Source organism: Saimiri boliviensis, chromosome 2 (genome assembly GCF_048565385.1).
Source record: "Saimiri boliviensis isolate mSaiBol1 chromosome 2, mSaiBol1.pri, whole genome shotgun sequence".
NCBI lineage: Eukaryota > Metazoa > Chordata > Mammalia > Primates > Cebidae > Saimiri > Saimiri boliviensis.
The window spans coordinates 239,078,345-239,101,520 of record NC_133450.1 but is presented as its reverse complement, the minus strand read 5'-3'; the positions used below and the strand labels follow the sequence as shown (position 1 = coordinate 239,101,520).

At 46.5% G+C, this 23,176-nt stretch overlaps 1 protein-coding gene across 1 annotated transcript in view; it reads right to left on the bottom strand.

Moving 5' to 3' along the window:
- HSD17B3 (hydroxysteroid 17-beta dehydrogenase 3) overlaps positions 1 to 22,937 on the bottom strand; it is a 70,398-nt gene extending 47,461 nt beyond the window's left edge. Inside the window, exons 1-2 of the mRNA XM_003938172.3 lie at positions 22,712 to 22,937; positions 19,597 to 19,643 (exon numbers count right to left, since the gene is read on the bottom strand). Coding sequence (XP_003938221.2) covers positions 19,597 to 19,643; positions 22,712 to 22,865 — 201 coding nt within the window. The 5' untranslated portion in view covers positions 22,866 to 22,937. The remainder of the gene's footprint in view (positions 1 to 19,596; positions 19,644 to 22,711) is intronic.
- Positions 22,938 to 23,176: the final 239 nt, after the last annotated feature.

Below are 23,176 nucleotides of genomic sequence, written 5' to 3'. Positions count from 1 at the left end.
ATGCACGCAGCCAAGAGGAGGGGTCCATTCGATTGGCTGGGGGACTTAGAATTTTATTTTTGGTTTACACACCTTTGTTCATACAAGGGTAGAAGTGCCCGTACAACATTTTTACACTCTTTTTTTTTTTTTTGGTCTGGTTTTTTTTTTCCCCCCTATTTGTGGAAAACAAGGTCTCGCTATATTGCCCAGACTGGTCTTGAACCCCTGGGTTCAAGCTATCCTCCTGCCTCTGCCTCCCTAAGAGCTGGGATTACAGGCGTGAGCCACCACACCCAGCCACCACACCTGTGCATTTTTTAACCAATCCACTTATTTTGAATGGCTTTTCCTCAGTATGAATAATTTCCTTAGGAAAATTACTTATAACATCTGCTAGGCTAGCAAGCCCTCCAATGAAGGTCAAGTTAGCTGAGGCATAGATGTTGATGAACTCTGATTGGTCATTTTTTAAAATGAACTAAAAACTCAATTTATCCAGGGTTCTGGCAGAAATGGATAGCAGACTCAAACTGAGTAATTTGGAGAGAGTTTGACAGGGAGAAACCACAGGGGACAGTGCAATACCGCGGGGCTGGCAGCCCTGAGTTGCTGTCATCGTGTCAGAGGTATTTGAGCCAAAGCAACTCCATCTTAAATAGGACCTGGGTAAAATGAGGCTGAGACCCACTAGGCTGCATTCCAAGATGGTTTAAGGCATCCTGTGTCACAGGGCGAGATAAGAGATCAACACAAAATACAGGTCATAAAGACCTTGCTGATAAAACAGTTTGCAGTAATGAAGCTGGCTAAAACCCACCAAAACCAAGACGGTGACGAGAGTAACCTCTGGTCATCGTCACTGCTACACTCCCACCAGCACCACGACAGTTTACAGATGCCATGGCAACATCAGGAAGTTACCCTATATGGTCTAAAAAGGGGAGGCATGAATAATCCACCTCCTGCTTAGCATATCATCAAGAAATAAACATAAAAATGGGCAACCAGCAGCCCTCAGGACTGCTCGGTCAATGGAGTAGCCATTCCTTTATTCCTGTACTTTCCTAATAATCTTGCTGCACTTTACGAACACACCCTGAATTCCTTCTTGCACGAGACCCAAGAACCCTCTCTTGGAGTTGGGATCGGGTCCCCTTGCCTGCATCTTTCCGGCGACCACGAAGGGACTCTAGTGTGGGAAATCCCTTCCCAAAGGCTAACTTTGGTTAAGTGGTGAGTCCAATAACATCTTCCTCATGAACCCTGAAGACACAAAACTAAAGAAGCCCCCAGACCCGAAGAAAATAGACTGCAGCACTGATCAGATGGCTTTGGGTAAGTGGGGTGCATATACCCAAGTAAAGGATAGGATTGGGTTACAGGCCCAACTTAGGAGAGTTACAGTCTCTCCTAAGACAGAGTGTGTTAGAGGCCCTTCTTAATAAAAAATTACAGACGTGAGTCACCACACCCAACTGAAGCCAAGTTTTAAAAAAGCTTGTGTGAAAATAATTATTCTTGCTGTACTTTATACAAATAATCAGGCCAAGTATAATAAAGCCAATCGGTTTTACCACGATTTGTCTTTAGTAAAAATGGGGAAATGGAGCAAGAAATATTATGTTTCGAGAACCACAGTACACTTGTTAGTAAATTCTAGTCTCATCAGCTGTTTTTAAGTTTGTTTCTGCAATTTAAACTAACCTTGTTTATTCCTGTGAACCAACCAGTAATATCTGACTGCTGCTCAGAAGAAACGAGAGGAACGGGTAATGTCAACATCTGAATCAGTATTCTAATTCTGGGCACATTGGAATCAGCTAGCAACCCCCTATTAGCTTGGTTCCAACAGTTTCCCCGTTCACGGAAAGCCTTCTAAGTTAGTTTACTTGGGATAATTTTAATTTTGCTTTGCTGGTGTGGAATACATCACAGTTGTACACTTTGTGTAGAAATGCAAGACAAGCTGACTCAATGCTTTCTTAAACTGGACACTTACTAATCTTCCAGATAGCGCCTTTTGTTGGAACTCGGAGTTATGAATGATGCTCACCATGCTGATGCTTTCTCACTGAGCTCCTCTCTACCCTGAGCACAAGAGCCCCTAATAGTTAGGCAGGAATATTGTTGCCCCTATTCAGCCTGAAGAAGTTACGGACGATGGATCTTCATCCCACTGCAACCCTTAGGATTAAGGGTTCTCTTATAAAAGGAAAGGTGGGGGGCAGAATGTCAGAGACAGTTGGACCAGAGCTATTCCATCTGAAGTAGGAGCTGAGTAAAATGAGGCTGAGGTCTACTGGGCTGCATTCCCAGATGGTTAAGACATTCTAAGTCACAAGATGAGATAAGAGGTCAACCCAAGAAACAGGTCATAAAGACCTTGCTGATAAAACAGGTTGGGGCCAGGCCCGTGGTTCACTCCTGCTAATCTCAGCATTTTGGGAGGCTGAGGCAGGCAGATCACCTGAGGTCAGGAGTTCTAGACCAGGGTGTCCAACATGGCAAAACCCTGTCTCTACTAAAAATACAAAAATTAGCTAGGCACAGTAGTGGGTACCTGTAATCCCAGCTACTCAGGAGGCTGAGGGAGGAGAATCACTTTAACTGGGGAGGCGGAGATTGCAGTGAGCCAAGATCGCCTACTGCACTCTAGCCTAGGTGACAGAGTGAGACTGTCTCAAAGAAAAAAAAAAACAGGTTGCGGTAAAGAAGCCTGCTAACACCCACCAAACCCAACTGGGCTCAGTGACTCATGCCTGTAATCCTAGCACATTTGGGAGGCCGAGGCATGTGGATCACTTGAGGTCAGGAGTTTAAGACCAGCCTGCTCAGTATGGTGAAACCCCAGCTTTACTAAAAGTACAAAAATTAGCCAGGTATGGTGGCACACATACGTAATCCCAGCTATTTGGGAGGCTGAGGCAGGAGAATCACTTGAACCCAGGAGGCAGAGGTTGCAGTGAGCCAAGACTGCGCCACTGCACTCCAGCCTGGGCAACAGAGCAAGACTCTGTCTCAAAAAAAAAAAAAGAAAGAAAAGAAAAACCAAGATCACTGCTACACTCCCAGCAGCGCCATGACAGTTTACAGATGCCATGGCAACATCAGGAAGTTACCTTATATGGTCTAAAAGGGGGAGGCATGAATCATCCACCTCTTGCTTAGCCTATCATCAAGAAATAAACGTAAAAGTGGACAACCAGCAGCGAGTAGCCATTCTTTTATCCCTTTACTTTTCTAATAATCTTGCTTTCACTTTATGGACTTGCCCTGAATTTTCTCACAGGAGGTCCAAGAACACTCTCTTGGGGTCTGGGTCAGGGCCCATTTCCTGTAACAACCAGGCGCCTGAAAGTGTTGAAGAAAGAGCTATGTGGAGAAGCCCACCCAACAGGGGCAGTGACCTTCAGCAGAGGACACGAGCTGCCCTCCCCGACCAGGGAGACCGCCCAGTCTCCCGCTCTATCTCTCCCCTACCTGTTGCCAGTGTTTCCTGTTAGCCAACCCGGCTGAAACCAGAAGCCAAGGGTGCCCAGTGGTACAGGTCAGCCTCCCGGGCAGAAGCTGGATCCACAGGGGCAGGCAGGAGAGACCAACACACACTGCCACTGGGCAGAGCAGACGAGGGTGCTCCAGCTGCTACCCACCTGCTACAGAAATGTGACTGTCACCGCCGACCTGAAAGGAAAGTTTACCACGCAACCCAGAGACTCCACTGCCAGGTAATCTACCCGAGGGAAAGAGAAATGTGTCCACACAAAACTTGAAGTGTCAGTATTCACAGTAGCGTTATTTAAAATAGCCAAAAAAAAAAAATGGAAACAACCCAGACACTCGGCAACTGGAAAATGAATCAACAAAATGGGGTACATCCATACAATGGAATTTTATTCTGTGATAAAATTTAAAGAGCTAACTGACACATGCTACAACATGGATGAACCTCAAAAACAATATACTAAGTGGAAGAAAACAGTCTCAGAGAGCTGCACGTACGATGGTGACCTTCATATGAAATGTCTAGAAAAGGCATAGAAATGGAGGATTAATAGCAACCAGGTGTAGGTGATCTTAACCCAGTGATGGAAAGCTTCCAAAACGGGAAGGTGGTGATGATAAACAACTCAGTTAATTTCCTAAAAATTACTGAAGTGTATGGGTGAATTTTATGGTATATACGTTATATCTCAAAAAGCTGTTCAAGATTAAAAAACTAACTGACCCACATGTATCTGACGCCATCAATGACGTTTTTAAAAGTTCACTCTCACAGGTGATCTTCAGCCATGATTCTGGACAGCAGAAAGTGGAAGCAGCACAAAGGTATTGTCACAAGATCCCCCACCCTGCAATCCGCGCAGTGAGGTTTCACTTCATTAAAAAGATAAGCAATTAGGTCAAGTGAGGTGGCTCATTTCTGTAATCCCAGAGCTTTGGGAGGCCAAAGCAGGAGGATCACTTGAGGCCAGGAGTTCAAGACCAACCCGGGCAACACAGCAAGACACCCCTACCTCCACCATCATCTCTAAAAAAATAAAAATAAAAAATTAGCTGAGCATGGTGGCTTGGCCTATAGTCCCAGCTACTCAGGAGGCTGAGATGAGAGGATCACTTGAGTCTAGGAGGTCGAGGACGCACCACTACACTCCAGCCTGGATGACAGAGCGAGACCCTGTCTCTAAAAAAACCAAAAACACACACACACAAAATAAGCAGTCACTAGTTGCTGCATTGTTTCTGTAAACAGTTGATTTCCTGGTGTGTGTGTGTGTGTGAGTGTGCATCTATGTATGTGTGCATGTGTGTGCGTGTGTGTGCATCTGTGTGTGTCCGCGCATCTGTGTGTGCATGTGCGTGTGTGCGCATCTGTGTGTGTGTGCATGTGTGTGTACGTGTGTGTGTGCATCTGTGTATGTGTGCATATGTGTGTGCACACGCGTCTATGTGCGTGTGCGTGTGTGTGTGCATCTGCATGTGTGTGTGCGTGTGTGTGTGCATCTGTGTATGTGTGCATATGTGTGTGCGCACGCGTCTATGTGCGTGTGCGTGTGTGTGTGCATCTGTGTATGTGTGCATGAGTGTGTGGGTGTGCACATGCGTCTGTGTGTCTGTGTGTGTGCACGTGTCTGTGTGCATGTGTGTGCGTGCATCTGTGTGTGTGCATGTGTGTGTTCGTGTGTGTGCATCTGTGTATGTGTGCATGTGTGTGGGTGTGCGCGCGCATCTGTGTGTGCGTGTGTGTGCGTGCGTGTGCATCTGTGTATGTGTGCATGTGTGGGTGTGGGTGTGGGTGTGGGTGGGTGTGCACGTGCGTCTGTGTGTGTGTGTGTGTGTAAGTAGATAATACGGGAGGTTCCGTGTGTTGGGGCAGAAGGCTTACGGGACACCTCCGTACCATCTGCTCAGTTTTTCTATGAACCTGTAACTGCTCTAAAAAATAAAAGCCGATTTAAAAAGCTTTTTCATTTTTAAAAAAACCGCTAAACCAAGGACAGTCCTATTTCAGGACTGACCCCTGCCAATGACATCCCCAAGTCTCCTCTCTTGTTCTCTCCATGGAACATTCCCTACCCCCACCCCTAGCCTCCATTTCTGAGTCCTGGAATCCATCAACAGGATGGCTAAAGAATTAGGCACCTTTGTCTCCCAGTTCACTTCGTCAGCCTCCTGAAGGGGAGGTTGTCCACTAAATGAAAGACCATTTGCATTTTCAGCACAAAGGATGCTCTCTGCCTGGTGGGCTTCCAGCCTCTCCTGAATTGCGCGGTTTCTCTCAAGACCCGCAGGCCTGTTAGAGGCTCCACGTGGAGTGGTCTGGGCCAGGAGCGGGGGCGGAGAATACTTGTTTGTCTGGGCTTGCATTGTTCCCTCTGTCTGCTTGAACAGGACTCAATCTTATTTCCAGAACGTCCAGGCTGACAGGCTCCATCCACCGGTTTTGCCACCCTCTTTTCAGAAAGTTAAGCTGCAAAAGCCTCCCTTTCCCAAAATTCACTGCTGGGCCCCGTCCTGACGCAGAACGGCCCCCGGGGATGGATGGGCCTTGTTTTCCTTCTCCTGTATGTTGGCGCCTGGGTCAAGGAAGGTGCTTGTAGCTGCTCATCTGCAGCGGGTAGCGGGAACGCCAGGGAAAAACAGGGCTTCCTCTGTGTGGCCGAGAATCAAAGAAAGGGCTTGAATTCAGGTGCCAAAGGAGTGGAAATGGGGTGAAGAATGGGGTGAGCAGTGGCTTCCTAGGTGCACAAGAGCGGGCCACTGTCAGCCTCCCTCCGCCCCTGGCTGGTCCCTCGCCTCAATTTTTTCCCACCTGCCTCAAGTCATGCTTGAAATTCTTTGAACAGGAAGCAAAGCCTCTCCTGCCACTGTAAATGGAAGTGCAGATTCGGTGAAACGCAGTGCAGAATGCTTCGGCAAGGGTGGGTGGAGGAGAAGAACTTTCCCTAGTCACACCATTAAGGACATCCCAAAAAACCTGACACCATGCATAAAACAAACAGAAGAAGACTCCAAAACGTGAGGAGAGATTCGTTTAGGGGCCTGGAAGCCTGAGGAAGGGCACTGTGGTATTTCCTGGGCTTTTTCTTTGCCTATTCCAGACGTTCCTGGAGCAGCTGACGGTTCAGAAATGCCACAGGTGCAGATGTAAAAACAAGTCTCGCCAGGTGCAGTGGCTCATGCCTGTAACCCCAGCCCTTTGGGAGGCCAAGGCAGGCGGCTAAGAGGTCAGGAGTTCCAGACCAGCCTGGCCAACATGGTGAAACCCGATCTCTACTAAAAATACAAAAATTAGCCAGATGTGGTGGTGGGTGCCTGTCATCCCAGCTACTGGGGAGGCTGAGGCAGGAGCTTTGCTTGCAGAGGTTGCAGTGAGCTGAGATCACACCCCTGTACTCCAGCCTGGCTGAAAAAGCCAAACTCCCTCTCAAAAAAAAAAAAAAAAAAGTCTGAACAAAATCCTGCCCACTCTAACTAGAGGACCAGAAAAGGGGATGCCTAGTGAGACAGAAAACACTTCAGACAACAGCTGCTCGACTCCAAGCAAACACCTTGGGAAAAGCTATGACCCCACCGACACTCCTGCCAGTAGGGGCTGGGTAGGGAGCTGGCACTGCCAGGCTGGGGAGGCTCTGTGTCAAGGAGCCTGGGACTTTTATCCCAGCTGCCACCATCCCCGCCCATGTCAGTGGAGATCCGAATCCCACCCCCACCTGGCAGTGACAGAGCACCTCCTCCCCTTTTGTCATCTCCCTTTGCCTGAAATGATACCGGAGATGTCCTCATGGAGAGCCAGCACTTCCACCACTGCCCCACGGAATGAGACCATCCCTCCCAAGTGTCAGCGGAGGCCTTGTAGAGAGCAGTCAAGAGGTGCTCCTGCCCCTTCCAGTCAGAGTGGTATTAGCAGAGGCCCAGAAAGATGCCTGAGACGAATGAGAAAATACTAACAGCAGATGCTGAGGGAATAAAACCTTTTGGGTCGATGGGGAACCTTTTGGAAATCCTAGCACGGAAAAAGGGCACCATCCTTTAACCATATCAGAAGCCTCTGTTCAAAGTGTCAGTCACCTGCTCAACCACATTCTAATACTGCTCGCAAGTTCAACAGAAACTAGGAAACAACCACCAGAAGGAGCGATGAGGTGACTCACGGCCACACGCCCCCTCCCCACACAGGACTAGGGGGCAAACACTTGGCAACTCAGAATTACTTGGGGACATAAGCCAGGCAGCCCTGACCATCGACGGCAACCCTCCCGGGCCCCCTTCCACCCTTCCATGCTGTGGAAGCTTTGACTTTCGCTTGCTCAATAAACTGCATTGCTGCCCACTCTCTTGGGCCACGAACACTTGTTTGGAGCTGGAACACTCACCGTGGGAGTAAGGCCCTCTGCTTGATTCTTCCAGCAAGGGAAGCCAAGAACCTGAGCCCAGAGCTCAAGCTGCAAATCCGGTTACGTACTTGGCGAGCCAGCCAGGTGCACCGTCCAATCTCCCACACGGTGAGGAACTTCAGACCTCCTTCGCCTGCTGTTCTTTTTCTGTCCTATAAAACATACTGAAAATATAAAACCGGGCACCTGTCAGCCAGGTGGCAAAGGGGCAAAGGGCAATGGTCCCAAACTCCCAGTTCAATCCAGTCAAGGTTGTGGCCTCGCTTAGACCTCCTTAAAAAAAAAAAAAAAAGCTGCCCACACGAGCCAAGCCCAGTCTTCCAGACGCCGACCTCCTGGGTCCAGATATCCGCGAGGCAAACTTCTTCCACGTTCTTTCCTCTAAGCTATTTCCTACACACGAGGCCCTGACTCTTCTTGCTAGGACTTGAAGGTTCTTGGGGTGGCAGTCCAGGGACCCTTGCCCAGGGTGTCCTCAGGCTTATGCCAATAAGGACATCCTACAGTATAAATACGCAGGACCAATTCCCTTAGTCCGCTGTGCTAGGCTATGTCCTAACAGAACCAAGGTCTATCAGTGGGTGCTGGAGGCGATAGCACATTTTGTTTTCTGCCACCCGCAATTTCCCAATCCAACTGAATGGTGCCAGGATCTAATGACGTACAATTTGTCCTGCTTAGGATCGACTCTCTACGGCAGAACTTCTCCATCTAGAGTCAGACCTGGCCTGAGACTCAAATAGCTAATTAAAGGGCCCACAACCCTAGGGCATATTCCTATAATGGAAAGTGGGGGGAGAAGGCTCTGGTCCACAGGGCATTATCCCAGCCTTGGCCACATGGCCAGCCATTACCTTCTTTAAGATTATTTTGTAGGGCCGGGCATGGTGGCTCACACCTGTAATCCAAGCACTTTGGAGGCCAAGGCGGGTGGATCACCGGAGGTCGGGAGTTCAAGACCAGCCTGACCAACATGGTGAAACTCCATCTTAAAAAAAAATAATAAAAATAAATAATAAATAATAAATAAATAAATAAATAAAGATTGTTATGTTTAGAGACCATTCTCAAGGAATTTATCCTCCTGGGCCAGTTTTATGGTAAGGCCTATGTTAATTGGACCCTTGCTAGGGAATATAAATGGCACCCATCACCCAAGCCTCACCAGCCTAGTACTTTAAGGACACACCAGTTACGGGGTCCCTAAGGCTGGCAGTCCACCTGTCCTTTAAGGTGGCCAAATAGAACATTAGACAGGGTGTCCATGATGCCAGTGAGCATGATTAAACGTGGCACATGAGGGAGGCCCAGGAAATGATCACACATCTAGGGTGCAGGAAAACTCCAAAGTGCTGAATAGCTGGGGACGCCCCCAGGGCTGGCAGCTGCAAGCAATCACCGGGGTGTGGGCATCCCTGTGTTCAATTTCAGATGGGTGCTGCTCTTCCCAAGGCAAAATCACCCTTTAAAGTATATCCTGGATAATCGGAACCAATCTGACCCACGATCTTTAAAGAAGAAGCGGCTCATTTTTTTCTGCAGTATGGCATGACCCCAGTATCTGCTGCAGAGTGGAGAATCCCGGCCACCTGAGGGAAGTATAAATTATAACACCCTTACACAATTAGATCATTTCTGTAAAAGGGAAGGTAGATGGATTGAGGTCCCCTGTGTGCAAGTTTCTGTTTCCTACAGGATAATCCTCAACTATGTGAGGCTTGCAACCTATGCCCTACTGGCCCCTCCCCGTAGCTCCCTCCACCAGCACTAACCAGGTCTCCTCAGCTCCTACGACCCAAGAGGGGCCAGGGAAATGCCAAACAACCAGGGACCTCAGGCTACTTGGATGCCCCAACTCTGCCCTCTAGAAGCGGTAGGACGGGACCTTGGCCCAACTGAAGCATTCGCTCCCTTTTCACTTTCTGACATAAAGCAGATCAAGGCAGGCTTAGGAAAATTTTCAAACGACCCAGACAAGTACCTAAATGTTCTGCAGGGCCTGGGGCAGTCCCGTGAACTAGGTTTAAAAAATATCGTGTTACTCCTTAGTCAGACCTTAACCAACAGTGAGAGAGAAGCTGCTCTAATAGTGGCTTAAGAGTTTGGGAACAAAATAACGTCAAAGGAAAGGGATAAATTCCCTACAGGTAAACAGGCAGTCCCTAGGACAGACCCTTACTGGGACCCTGACTCAGAACATAGGGTCTGGAATCGTAGGCAACTATTGACCTGCATACTTGAGGGATTAAGACAGACTAAAAAGAAGCCCAGGAACTATGCAACAGTATCCGCCATGACTCAGGGAAAGGAAGAAAATCCAACAACCATCCTTGAGCGGTTACGCAGAGACCTTAAGAAAATACACTCATACTCACGTAACCAGACTCTTGTCAAGGGTCAGCTGATGCTAAAGGACAAATGTATTAAGAGTCAGCAGCGGACATTAGAAGGAAGCTCCAGAAGTTGGCCTTTGGGCCAAAACAAAGCCTAGAATTGTTGCTAAATCTGACAACTTCCGTGTTTTATAACAGAGATCAGGAGGAACAGGCTAAAAGGGACGGGAGGGACAAGAAAAAGCTGTGGCCCTAGTCACCGCCCTCAGGCAGGCAGACCCAAGGGGCTCGGAAAAGGGAGAGGCTTGGGTTAGCTGCTGGTCTGGCAGAGCTTGCTACCATGGTGGCCTACCAGGACATTTCGAGAAAGATTGTCCCAAGAGGAATGGAACACCTCATCGTCCTTGCCCACTGCGCCAAGGGGACCACTGGAAAGCACACTGTCCCAGAGGGCAAAGGTTCCCAGGGCCTAAGGTGGCTAACCAGATGACCCAACAGCAGGGCTGAGGGTGCCCGGGGCAAGCACCAGCACGAGCCATCACCCTCACCGAGCCCCGGGTCAAGCTGACCATAGAGGGCCAGGAGGTCAGTCTCCTCCTGGACACTGGCGCAGCCTCCTCAGTTTTACCCTTCTGTCCCGGACAGCTGTCCCTCAGGTCTGTCACCATCCAAGAAGTCCTAGGGCAACCAGTCACTGGGTATTTCTCCCACTCACTAAGCCGTAACTGGGAAACTCTATTCTTCACATGCCTTTCTCATTATGCCTAAAAGCCCTACTCCTGTATTGGGAAGGGACATTCTAACAAAAGCAGGAGCCACCATATACGTATATGTATATAATGGAACAGGTGTTTCCATATATACATATGAAAAAACACCTGTTGGCTGCTCTCTACTCAAGGAGGGAATTAATCCTAAGGTCTGGGCAACAAACGAACAATACGACCAAGCAAAAATCGCCCGTTCTGTTCAGGTTAAACTAAAAACGTCCACCTCTTTTCCCTACCAAAGGCAGTACCCTTCTCAGACCCAAAGCCCAACAAGGGTTACCAAAAATTGTTAAAAACCTAAAGCCGAGGGCTTAGTAAAGCCATGTAACAGTCCGTGCCGCACTCCTGTTTTAGGAGTACAAAAACCGAATGAACGAGAAAGATTGATGCAGGACCTCAAAAGTATCCATCAGGCCGTCGCTCCCCTGTGTCCAGCTGTCCCAAGCCCTCGCAGTGTATGGGTGGAAACATCAGCTGCCCTACACAGCGCCAATACCACCAAGGCCCAGAATTCTTCCACCCAAGAAAATAATCTAACTTCCCCGACGAGAAGACATCGTATGTGGTAAATCCTTCTACGTTTGTCTTCCTACCAGCCGGACAGAAACCTGCACTCTAGCCTACCTAGTGCCCCCCCGCCATAACTTACTCCTGCTCAGAGGATGCAGGAGCTGTGCCCATTCATGCCAGGGTTTGCCCAAGGGCAATCACGCTGCTTCCCCTGCTGGCCAGGCGGGGGGTTGCTCCCACGTTAGGCACAGGGATCGCTAAATTAAAGGTGTCCTTAACACTCTCCAAGAAATCAAAAGCCAGCCTAAATAAAATCTCCCTCCAGCTTACTCTAATCCTGAACCCAGTAAACCCACTAGCAGCTGTGATCCTTCAAAACAGGTGGGCACTAAACCTCACTGCTCCCCAAAAAAGTGCCTTTTTCTAAATAAAAATATTTCTCTGTCAGTAAGGCCGGAATAGTCCCAGAAGGCACTAAACAACTTCAGGATGGGGCCAGCCAACTGCCCGGTGGTAAGACAGTAAACCCTCCTCGGGCTCCTTCCCTTCTCGAAACCCTCCTAACAGCCCATCCTGGGCGTGGCCTTTAGCCCACGCCTTTTCAATACCTTAATCCGTTTCATTTTCTCTAGAATGGAATCCCTAAAACTGCAAATGGTCCTGCAAATGAAACCCCAAATGACCTCAATTCCCAACATCTACCGTAAACCCCTGCATCGACCCACCAACCACGAAGCCTCCTTCCTGGAGGAAACTTCGGCTGCAGGGCCCCTTCTCCGCCCCTGCTCAGACGGCAGTGTTCCAAGAGCGTTCGTCTGCCCCCTTCCCACCAGCAGCTGGGTTTTCCTCTTCAGAGGGGGCACTGAGGGAATAAAACCTTTTGGGTCGATGGGGAACCTTTTGGAAATCCTAGCACGGAAAAAGGGCACCATCCTTTGACCATATCAGAAGCCTCTGTTCAAAGTGTCAGTCACCTGCTCAACCACATTCTAATACTGCTCGCAAGTTCAACAGAAACTAGGAAACAACCACCAGAAGGAGCGATGAGGTGACTCACGGTCACACGCCCCCTCCCCACACAGGACTAGGGGGCAAACACTTGGCAACTCAGAATTACCTGGGGACATAAGCCAGGCAGCCCTGACCATCGACGGCAACCCTCCCGGGCCCCCTTCCACCCTTCCATGCTGTGGAAGCTTTGACGTTCGCTTGCTCAATAAACTGCATTGCTGCCCACTCTCTTGGGCCACGAACACTTGTTTGGAGCTGGAACACTCACCGTGGGAGTAAGGCCCTCTGCTTGATTCTTCCAGCAAGGGAAGCCAAGAACCTGAGCCCAGAGCTCAAGCTGCAAATCCGGTTACAATGCCACCACAGAAATAACACAGACCTCAGAATTATCTGACATGACAAGGTTTGGAGCATAAAAATGCTTCTGTAGGCTGAATGCTGTGGCTCATGCCTGTAATCCCAGCACTCTGGGAGGCCACGGCAAGCAGATCACCTGAGATCAGGAGTTTGGGACCAGCATGGCCAACAAGGTGAAACTTCATCTCCACTAAAAATACAAAGATTAGCCGGGCGTCGTGGTGGGCGCCTGTAATCCCAGCTACTCGGGAGGCTGAAGTAGGAAATCACTTGAACTCGGGAGGCCGGAGGTTACAGTGAGCCAAGATCACACAACTACAAACCAGTCCGGGTGCCAGAGCAGGACTCCCTCTCAAAAAAGAAAAAACAAGTTCGGTGAGCCATTATAGACACAAAAAGCAAATGGCAAAAACAGAAAATCTCTGCAAAGAAACAGAAGTAAGGAAGAATACATGAAAACACTTGAACTGAAACATACAATCACTAAAGTTAAAATCTGGATGGATAGGCTTAGTAGCAGAATGAGTGGGACTAAGAAAAGAATCAGTGAACTTGAAGTTTTAAAAAAATAGAAATTACCCAACATAAGCAACAGAGAAAAAATACGCTGAAAAAATTGAATGGAATCTCAAGGACCCGTTGAACTATAAAAAGTCTAATATTCATGTCATTGGAGTATTACAAGGAGAGAAGAGGGCAGAGCTGAAATGGTATTTAAATAAATAATGGATGAAAGTTTTTGAAATGTGTTTTTGTGTTTTTCTGAGATGGAGTCTTGCTCTTGTCGCCTCGGCTGGAGTGCAATGGCACAATCTCTGCCTCCTGGGTTCAAGCAATTCTGCCTCAGCCTCCCAAGTAGCTGGGATTACAGGCCCCCACCATCATGTCCAGGTAAATTTTGTATTTTTAGTAGAGACGAGGTTTCACTGTGTTGGCCAGGGTGGTCTTGAACTCCGGACCTCAGGTGATCCACCCATCTGGCCTCCCAAAGTCCTGAAATTAGTCACCGCGCCCAGCCCAAATTTATGAAAAGATGTAAACCTACCGATTTAGAATCTGCGTAAACCCCAAACAGGGTAAAACCAAAGAAATCTATGCCAAGAAATAGCATTTTAAACTTTTGAAAAATAAAGACAAAGAATTTTTTAAGTCAAGAGAGAAACAAACCCTTATGTATCAGGGGAAAGCAATTCAAAGAAAATCAGATTTCTCACCAGAAACCACAGAGGCCAGAAGGAAGTGACACAATCTTTTCCAAGTGCTGAAAGGAAAGGACTGTCCACTGCAAATCCTGTATCTAGCAAAACTATCTTTAAGTAACGAAGAGGAAACGAAGACATTCTGGAATGAAAAAAAAAAAAAACTAAGTGAATTTGTTGCCAGTAGACCAACCCTAAAGTAATAGCTAAAGCAAATTCTATGAACAGAAATAAAAATGACTGAAAAACAGAATCTTGGGACATTGGGAAGGAAGAAAGAGCAACAGAAGGAGAAAATCCTGGTAGGTACAAGATTCTTCTCCATGGTGGAGACGCTGTATGTCCACTTGGCTAGGTCATGATACCCAGATTCTTTTTTTTTTTTTTTTTTTTGAGATGGAGTTTCGCTCTTGTTACCCAGGCTGGAGTGCAATGGCGCGATCTCGGCTCACCGCAACCTCCGCCTCCTGGGTTCAGGCAATTCTCCTGCCTCAGCCTCCTGAGTAGCTGGGATTACAGGCACGCACCACCACGCCCAGCTAGTTTTTTGTATTTTTAGTAGAGACGGGGTTTCACCATGTTGACCAGGATGGTCTCGATCTTTCGACCTCGTGATCCACCCGCCTCGGCCTCCCAAAGTGCTGGGATTACAGGCTGATACCCAGATTCTTAGTCAAACGTTATTGGGAGGCCGAGGCGGGTGGATCACGAGGTCGAAAGATCGAGACCATCCTGGTCGACATGGTGAAACCCCGTCTCTACTAAAAATACAGAAAATTAGCTGGGCATGGTGGCACGTGCCTGTAATCCCAGCTACTCAGGAGGCTGAGGCAGGAGAATTGCCTGAGCCCAGGAGGCGGAGGTTGCGGTGAGCCGAGATCGCGCCATTGCACTCCAGCCTGGGTAACAGGAGCGAAACTCCGTCTCAAAAAATATATATAAATAAATAAATAGACATTATTACATGTGTTTCTGTAAAGATAGCTTTGTATGAGATTGTCATCTAAATTAGCAGACTTTGAGTAAAGCCTATGACACTCCATAATGGGAGGTGGGGGTGGGGGTGTTGTCTAGTCCGCTGAGAGCCTTGTGACAGCAGGATCGAACTTCCTGGAGGAACAGGGAATTCTGTCACCTGGTAGGTGACCTGCGACGTGCGCTGCAGCTCTGTCTCCTCTTGGGTCTCCAACCTGCCAGCCTCACTGCAGATAGACACACCAGCCTCCATAATCACGTGTGTCAATTCCTTCAGATGAATCAACCTGTCTCTCCTCTCTCTTTCTCTCACTCTCTCCCCCTCCATCTCTTCCTTCCTCCCCTATTCCCACTGCCAGCTGTGTGTGTGTGTGTGTGTGGGTGTGTGTGGGTGTCACACACCCTATTGATTCTGTCTTTCTGGAGACCCATAACTCATACATTCTCCAAAAATAAGAAAGCAGTGCATGTGAAGGGAATCCTAGTTTAAATAGCCAACGAGAACCAATCCTAAGCTTGGAGCACTTACTCTATGCAAACCATTTTGCCAGCGTCATCCTATTTAACCCTTACAAAAGCCTAATGAGATTATCATCACCTCCAGCTCTCTGATGTGAAAATTCAGCCAGCGAGCCCCACGGGAGGCTTTGACATACATCTGATCGGGTCCCAACCTCGGGCTTTTACCCGTTACAATCCACAGCATCACAGGCTCAGCTGCACTCCTTGGCGCAGCAGTTAGCAGCGAGAGAACAGGCTCTCTGGAAGGGGGACAAGACTGCATGAAGGACAAGTTGGGAGCCCAGAAAATTGTTTAACCCAGCGTCAGTAAAGAGCATAAGGAGGCTTAGCACAGTGACTCATGCCTAGAATCCCAGCACTTTGGGAGGCCAAGGCAAGAAGATTGCTTAAGCTTAGGAGTTTGAGACCAGCCTGGTAACAAATTGAGACCTCATCTCTACACAAAATAAAATAAAATAAAAAGAGATGGGAAAAAGTCCACGAGGAGAAGTGCAAAGCAAGAATTAGTCAAGGACACAACACAAAGTTGGCAAAGACCCAGAAGCGCAGAAAAAAAAATGTGTCACTTGTCCGAATTCTCCAGACAGTATCACAGTGAAGACTGAAACCTACAGCTTCTGACCTCCAGGTCCTTTGTCTTACGAAACAATAAAAAAAATGAATGGCTAAGGAGAGCTTCCACGTGGGGTCTCCTCTAAGTAGAAAGAAGAGTATCTGAGTCTTGAAATAGCAGAGGACCACACAGAGGTCAGTTAGGTGAGCATGACCTTGAGAAAAGATTCTGGAGAACCATGAAGAATCGCTTGGCAATCCAGGGAATGTAGAGGTAAGATGAAGAATCTTTTGTTGACATATTAGGTCTTTCCAAAACATGGTCCAAGGTGAGAAATTATTATATAAAAAGTTATATAGTTTTAATACAAATAGCTAGAAACGTTTTCCTTTTGATTTGTGGGATGGAAGACACGTTGTTTTGAAAGGTGGTTCCTGGGTGGTCTCTCCAACTTCAACACTCAAATATGACCACTCATCTACCGAGTGTCAACTCTGTTTATTTTTAAGATATGGAGCTCTTCGCTCTTATCCTAATTCATGTAGAGCAACTTGATCACCAGTAAGTTGCTATACATGAATTAGGATAAGAGTAAAGAAATCTTTATCTTAAAAATAAACACAGTTGAGACAGAAGGGTGAGTGTCAAAAAATCAGCAGCAGTGGATGAACGATGGGGGGCAGACCTGAAAGATCAGCACGAGGGGCTTTTTTAACGGGCATGGCTGAGGTTTGTTAACATCCCCAAAGTTTCTAGCAAGTGCGTCCAGGATGCCTTGCAATGTCGTTTCAGATAAGATGGTTTTATTATGATGCAAACCTTCTGCGACAAGAAATTCATGGGTACTGTGCTGTGGCTGAATGCATTTTTCATATGAATCAAATGTTCCCAAGATACATATGTTGAAATCCTAACCCCCAGTGAGATGATACTTGAAGGTAGGGGTTTCAGAAGGTAATCGGGTCATGAGACTGGGGCTTTCACAATGAGATTAATGTCCTTATGAGAAGAAACACCAGGCCAGGCATGGTGGCTCATGCTAGTACTTTGGGAGGCTGAGGCAGGCAGATCACTTAAGCACAGGCGTTCAAGACCAGGCTGGGCAACATGGTGAAACCCCGTCTCTACAAAAAATTTAAAAATTAGCCAGGCATGATGGCTCACGCCTGTAGCCCCTGATACTCAGGAGGCTGAGTGGGAGTAACACGTGAGGCCAGGAGGTTGAGGCTGCAGTGAGCTGTGTTTGCACCACTGCACTCCAGCCTGAGCGACAGAGCAAGACCCTGTCTCCGAAAAGTAAAAGAAGAAACCGCAGAGAGCTTACTTCCCCTGTCTCTGCTCTCTGCCTTGTGAAGCTACGTCAAGAAGACAGTTGTCGGAAAACCAAGAAGAGAGCCCTCACCAGACATCAGATCTGCTGGCACCTCATTCTTGGACTTACCAGCCTCCAGAACTGTGAGAAATACGTGCTCGCTTAGGCCACCCAGCTTACGGAATTCATTCCAGCAGCTCAAGCTGATGAAGACAACATCTCTCTCAGAAATGGGTGTAAATTACTATAACGTAGTGGAAAGCACCGGAGCCTGACATATATTCACAACCTCTGACCCAGCAAGGCCACCTCAAGGAAAATAGCTCCCAAAATAATTGGAGATGAGCAGAAAAGTTTCTGTATTGACTCCCAATTTTATATAAAATGAAGAAAAATTAGGGAAAAAAATCCTAACAAGAAAATGGTTAAATTTTGGACCATCCATTTGATGGAATATTATGTTGCCACTTAAAAATCACAGTTTGGGGCAGGGCGCAGTGGCTTAGGCCTGTAATCCCAACACTATGGGAGGCCAAAGCAGGCAGACTGCTCGAGCTTAGGAGTTCAAGACCAGCCTGGGCAACAGAACAATAGTGAGACCCTGTCCCTACGAATAATACGTGAACCTGTTGTTCCAGGAGGACACACTGCTTTGGGATGCTGAGGTGGGAGGATCACTTGAGCCCAGAAGGTCAAGGCCAAAGTAAGCAGTGTTTGTACTGCTGCATTCCAGCCTGGGCAACAGAGCAAGACCCTCTCTCAAAAAACCACCACAACAAAAAACAACACAGTTTTGATGTAAGAAAATGCTCACAACCCAATGTAATATTTTTAAAATAATGCTATGTATAATTTGGGATTTCAGGTAAATTTGGGAGAAACTGTAGGTTTCAAATATCTTTCTCTTCAAGAATGTGGTACTTTTTTCTCTTATTTGAAATAGCTCTTATATTTCTCAATGGAATTTTATAGTTTTCTTGAAAAAGGCCTACAAATTTTATAGTAACCGTGTTTCTAGGATTACTTATTTTTCTATTCCAAATGAAAATTTTTTTCTTTATATTTTTAAGGTGTTACTGATTTTTTTTTTTTTTTTTTTTTTTTTGAGACAGAGTGTTGCTCTGTTGCCCAGGCTGGAGTGCAATGATGTGATCTCAGCTCACTGCAACCTCTGCCTCCCGGGTTCAAGAGATTCTCCTGCCTCAGCCTCCCAAGTAGCTGGGATTACAGGTGCTCACCACCACACCCTGATAATTTTTGTATTTTTAGTAGAGATCAGGTTTCACCATGTTGGCCAGGCTGGTCTTGAACTCCTGACCTCAGGTGATCCACCTGCCTCAGCCTCCCAAAGTGTTGGAATTACAGGCATGAGTCACCACGTCCAGCCCGTGTTATTGATTTTTAACAGCCTTCCTCTTACAGTTTCTAGAATTCTTTCTATTCTTCTATTGTATTTGACATGGTTCTAGAAGTCAGTGTAATAGACATGAGGAAGAAATAAAATGTATAGGAATGCTAGGAAATAATGTTTTATTAATGAAAATGTTAAATTTGTAATAATAATGGCACATAAAACCACATATGTTATAAATGCATTTTTAAAAGTATAACTATCAATCTATTTGCCTATTTACAGAGAAATCAGCTTGGAAGAAAATACCTAAAAATACTAATTGTATTCTAGTGACTCTGGGCTCTATCACACTTTCTTTTTATAGAATATTATGTAATGCCATTAATCTCTTTGAAATGAAAGGCATTGATCGTATGTCCTGCCTAAACAAATAACTTTTTAAAAATCAATATATGCCCTACCTTAATGTAAAGAATAAATGAAAGGAAAGTCATTTATAATGTTTTTGAAAAAATTATATCTAAGTATATAAATTCACATGGCACAATTACACTAGAAAATACCAGTGCCCCGCAAATTCCCAAAACAATCCCTAAGGCGAGGTACTACTGTCCGTCACCTTTGAGTGTCACTGTGTTTAAAAAAATCTCACTCCAGGGAGTGAGATTATCATCTTTTTGGTGACTTTTCTATAAAAAATATTTTCTCCTTTAAATGAATGCGTACTGCTTTTATATGGAAAAATCTAGTGTTGGGGTGGACGTCTCGGGACGGTGATGTGTCCAGTACACGGGAGGCGGAAGCCCCCAGGAAGACAGCTTACCTCGAAGGCATAGGCTTTCCCAATTCCATCGCCCGCTCCAGTGATCACTGTGAAAAGCAGGAACGCTTTTAAACGACAGAACTCATCTTAAAGCTTCTCGTTCTCGCTAGCTACGTTTTCTCGCAAGCCTAGTCTCCGGGACGGTCAGTCCTCCAAAGGCGCAGCCCCACGTGTTCTCCAGCCCACGCCCCTGAAGCCCCTCATCAAACATTCAGGTGAAGGGTTTGTTTCGCTGCTTGCTTGCTCGGCAGGTTTTTGGAGGGCTTGTCGAGGCTGTGGAAAACGTATTGCAAAATGAAACAAGGAGCCGCAGCCAGGAAACATCTCCTGCAGGCCCCGCGAGGTCGCAGATGCTCCGAGCCTTCTCTCTGCAAAGGCAGGCAGTGCTCCTCATTATCTCTGACCTGGCACCCATCTGTCATTGTAAGGACATTTCAAGGTTCCTCCTAAAAGTGGAGCTCTGCCCCCTTCTCTCCTCCACCCCACAGCAGCAATTAAAGGCCTACGGAAGGTAGGGAATTTAGCAGAGAGGAAAAGACAAAAATACAAAAAGAAAATGCAGTGCAATGGAGAGACCTGAAGAATTGGTACTCAATAGAACAATCTGTTCATATACAGCAATCAAATAGGTCTTCTGGTGTTTTTATCTCAACGTTGCAGAAATAACTAATGACTGAGCTCTAGGATACGCCTCATTCATGAGAGCGTCACAATCTCAAAATCCACTACAGTTCGGTAGATTGTAAACTTACAGTTTACTTTTGCAACAGCAATTACAGGGCATGCTTTCAAAAAGTGTGAAAAGATGCATTTAGCTTAGTTGAGAGTGAGTGCAGGCCAGGCTGTACAAGCCTCACGGACCACACTGACCGAAGCACCCTGGCTTTCGTGATTACTAATACTGTGTCTGTTCATTTAGGAACTTCTAAGAGGCTCCGTGACACCGTCTGTGGCTCGGGGTGGAGGAACTATGTTCAGGGCCATCTTGGGCCGAAATACCTTCCTCTCGGTTTCGGAAATCTTCAACTCACCCAATACAGGGCCTGCAAGACGATGCCCTCAATAATAACGACGGAAAACTGTCACACGCTCAACTCTTGCCATGTACTACTTCAAGTGTTTTAGATGCATCATTTCATTTAATGTTCAAAACAAGCCTAAAATGCAGGGACCGTCACTATCCTTAGTTTATAAATGAGGCAGTCAAGGGGAAAAAGTTTGTAACTTAAGGTCACACTGCTAAAAATGATGACGCAAGGATTTGAACCCAGGCTGTCTGACCTTGGGGCCCTCAAGTCTGTAAATATATACTAAGGAAATCATCAGGAAATCCAGCACAGAGCTCAGCGTACCCTGTCTGAGGAATTAAAACTTTAGCCTCTAGGACCTGAATTTCCTTTTTCTCCCTTACTGGAAATATATTATCTCCCTGCTGTCTGCCGACGCCCAAACGTAGTTTACTCCTGCTAGAGGTATCTCTATCCGTCCTGACTCATAAAAACAGGTGAAGATCAGGTTTTTGACTTTGAGTCACCAAATGCTCTAAGTCTCTGGCCCCATTTGAACTTCTTTTAGAATGTGGGTTCTTAGAAGGGCTTTCCCTACACAAATGAACAGCAGCTGTGCAGAATGCTATGTCCACCCATATATGGACATCTGGATCTGTGTGGAGTGGGGTGTTTAAATCCAGAACACACAGGTCAAGCTGCTGAGCAAGTTAAGATAAAACCCTGAGAGGACACACACACACACGCACACACACACTTCAAATGTAAGAAGCAGTCAAAAAGCCATTTGTTATCCCAAACAATTTCTCACATGGTAATTTTTTTAATTTCCATTACTAAATGTTTAAGGCTGCCAGGTTTAGCAAATAAGGATCCAGAATGCCCACTTAAACTTGAAATTCAGGTAAATTATGAATTGTTTAATATATGTCTCATGCAACATGTGGGTTATAACATACTAAAAAACTATTCCTTTTTTTCTAAAATTTAAATTTAACTGGTATCCTGTATTTTATCTGGTAGCCCTATAAGGGTATTAGAAGTTTTCCTGTTTTGCCTAGATAATGTCTCTAAAGTCACTTAATCATTTTTGTCATTGGATTTTTTTTTTTTTTTGGTGTCCAATTTTGAAATATAAGCCCCTGCAGAGACCTTAGCATTTTATTCAAGGAGATCCTGAAACAATGGTCTCATGCCGTTCACCTTAACCTCAGTCACAGGGCTGAAGTTAGGCATGCGGGTTCCGGTAGATTAGCCCCATGGGGAGGCAGCATTTAACTGACACCAGCCAGACCCAGATTCCATTCCATACAATCCTGAAAACGTGGCTCCATAGAGATACATGTTGCTTTGATTTCGTAACACCTTCACTTCTTAAAAGCACTTGGATCTTTTTTTTTTTTTAACATAGTGAATTGAAATTATTTAGATTTCAAAATTTGGAAACATCTTTTAATAAAATGAAAGCACCCTGGGCTTTTTGTAAATCTGGAAATGAAGATGTAGAAATTTCTGCATTATTTATTAATTGCACCAGCAAGAAGCTCCGAAAGAAGAAAACTCGTCTAATGAGGTTGAGAGGACAGATGCCTAGCAAGGGCCACTTCTTCCCTAGTGTTGCCCTAATGCCCTACAGCTTGGGTTGCAGACCATTCTGATTTCACTCACATTTTCTAATCCCCCCAATTAAAATTGCCCAAAGGAATTACTTCTCTGCTCTCAAAGAGAAAAGTTGCAATATCTCTTTTATAAGCAGGGGCCGAGCACGGTGGCTCATGTCTGTAATCCCAGCACTTTGGGGGGCCGACGTGGGTGGATTACCTGAGGTCAGGAGTTCAAGACCAGCCTGTCCAACATGGTGAAACTCTGTCTCTACTAAAAATACAAGAAATTAGCCGGGCATGGTGACAGGTGCCTGTAGTCCTAGCTTCTCAAGGGGCTGAGCCAGGAGAATTGCTTAAACCCGAAGGTGGAGGTTGCAGTGACCTGAGATCACACTATTACACTCCAGCCTGGGTGACAGAGCATACTCTGTCTCAAAAATAATAATAATAAGCAGGAACAACAGCCAAAAAAAAAAAGACACGCAAGATGGAATGCTCCCTTACCTGCCCACCGTCCCATTGACCGCAAGAAAGTCTTGGGCAAAACACCCCAGTAGCTCAGTAAAACACATCTGGAGAATCTCACGCACTTCACCAGGCAGGCCAGGCACACCAGCAGCCCTGTGAGGATGAAGAACTGTTCCAGGGTGTCCCCCATGGCTGCACTGAACAGACTGTTTCAGCCCTGGCCGTGGCCCTCTGTGCGTGCCGCCTGGGACCGCGCTGCTCTGGAGACTTCCAGATATTCTTCCAGGAGTCACTGGGTGTGTTCCATCAAGTCAGGGGCATCTAGATTAAAGTAACTCCTTTACATAATCCTCTGATTCACAAGCCTTTGAATAAGGCTTTTGTTACCGTGGAGGAGCTGGTGAAGGTGGCCATGAAGGGGAAAACAAAGCCCGGACAAATATAAAATGGCAGCCCAGGGGTCTCTCCCTGAATTTGGAAACTTAAAAAGGATTCAGAATC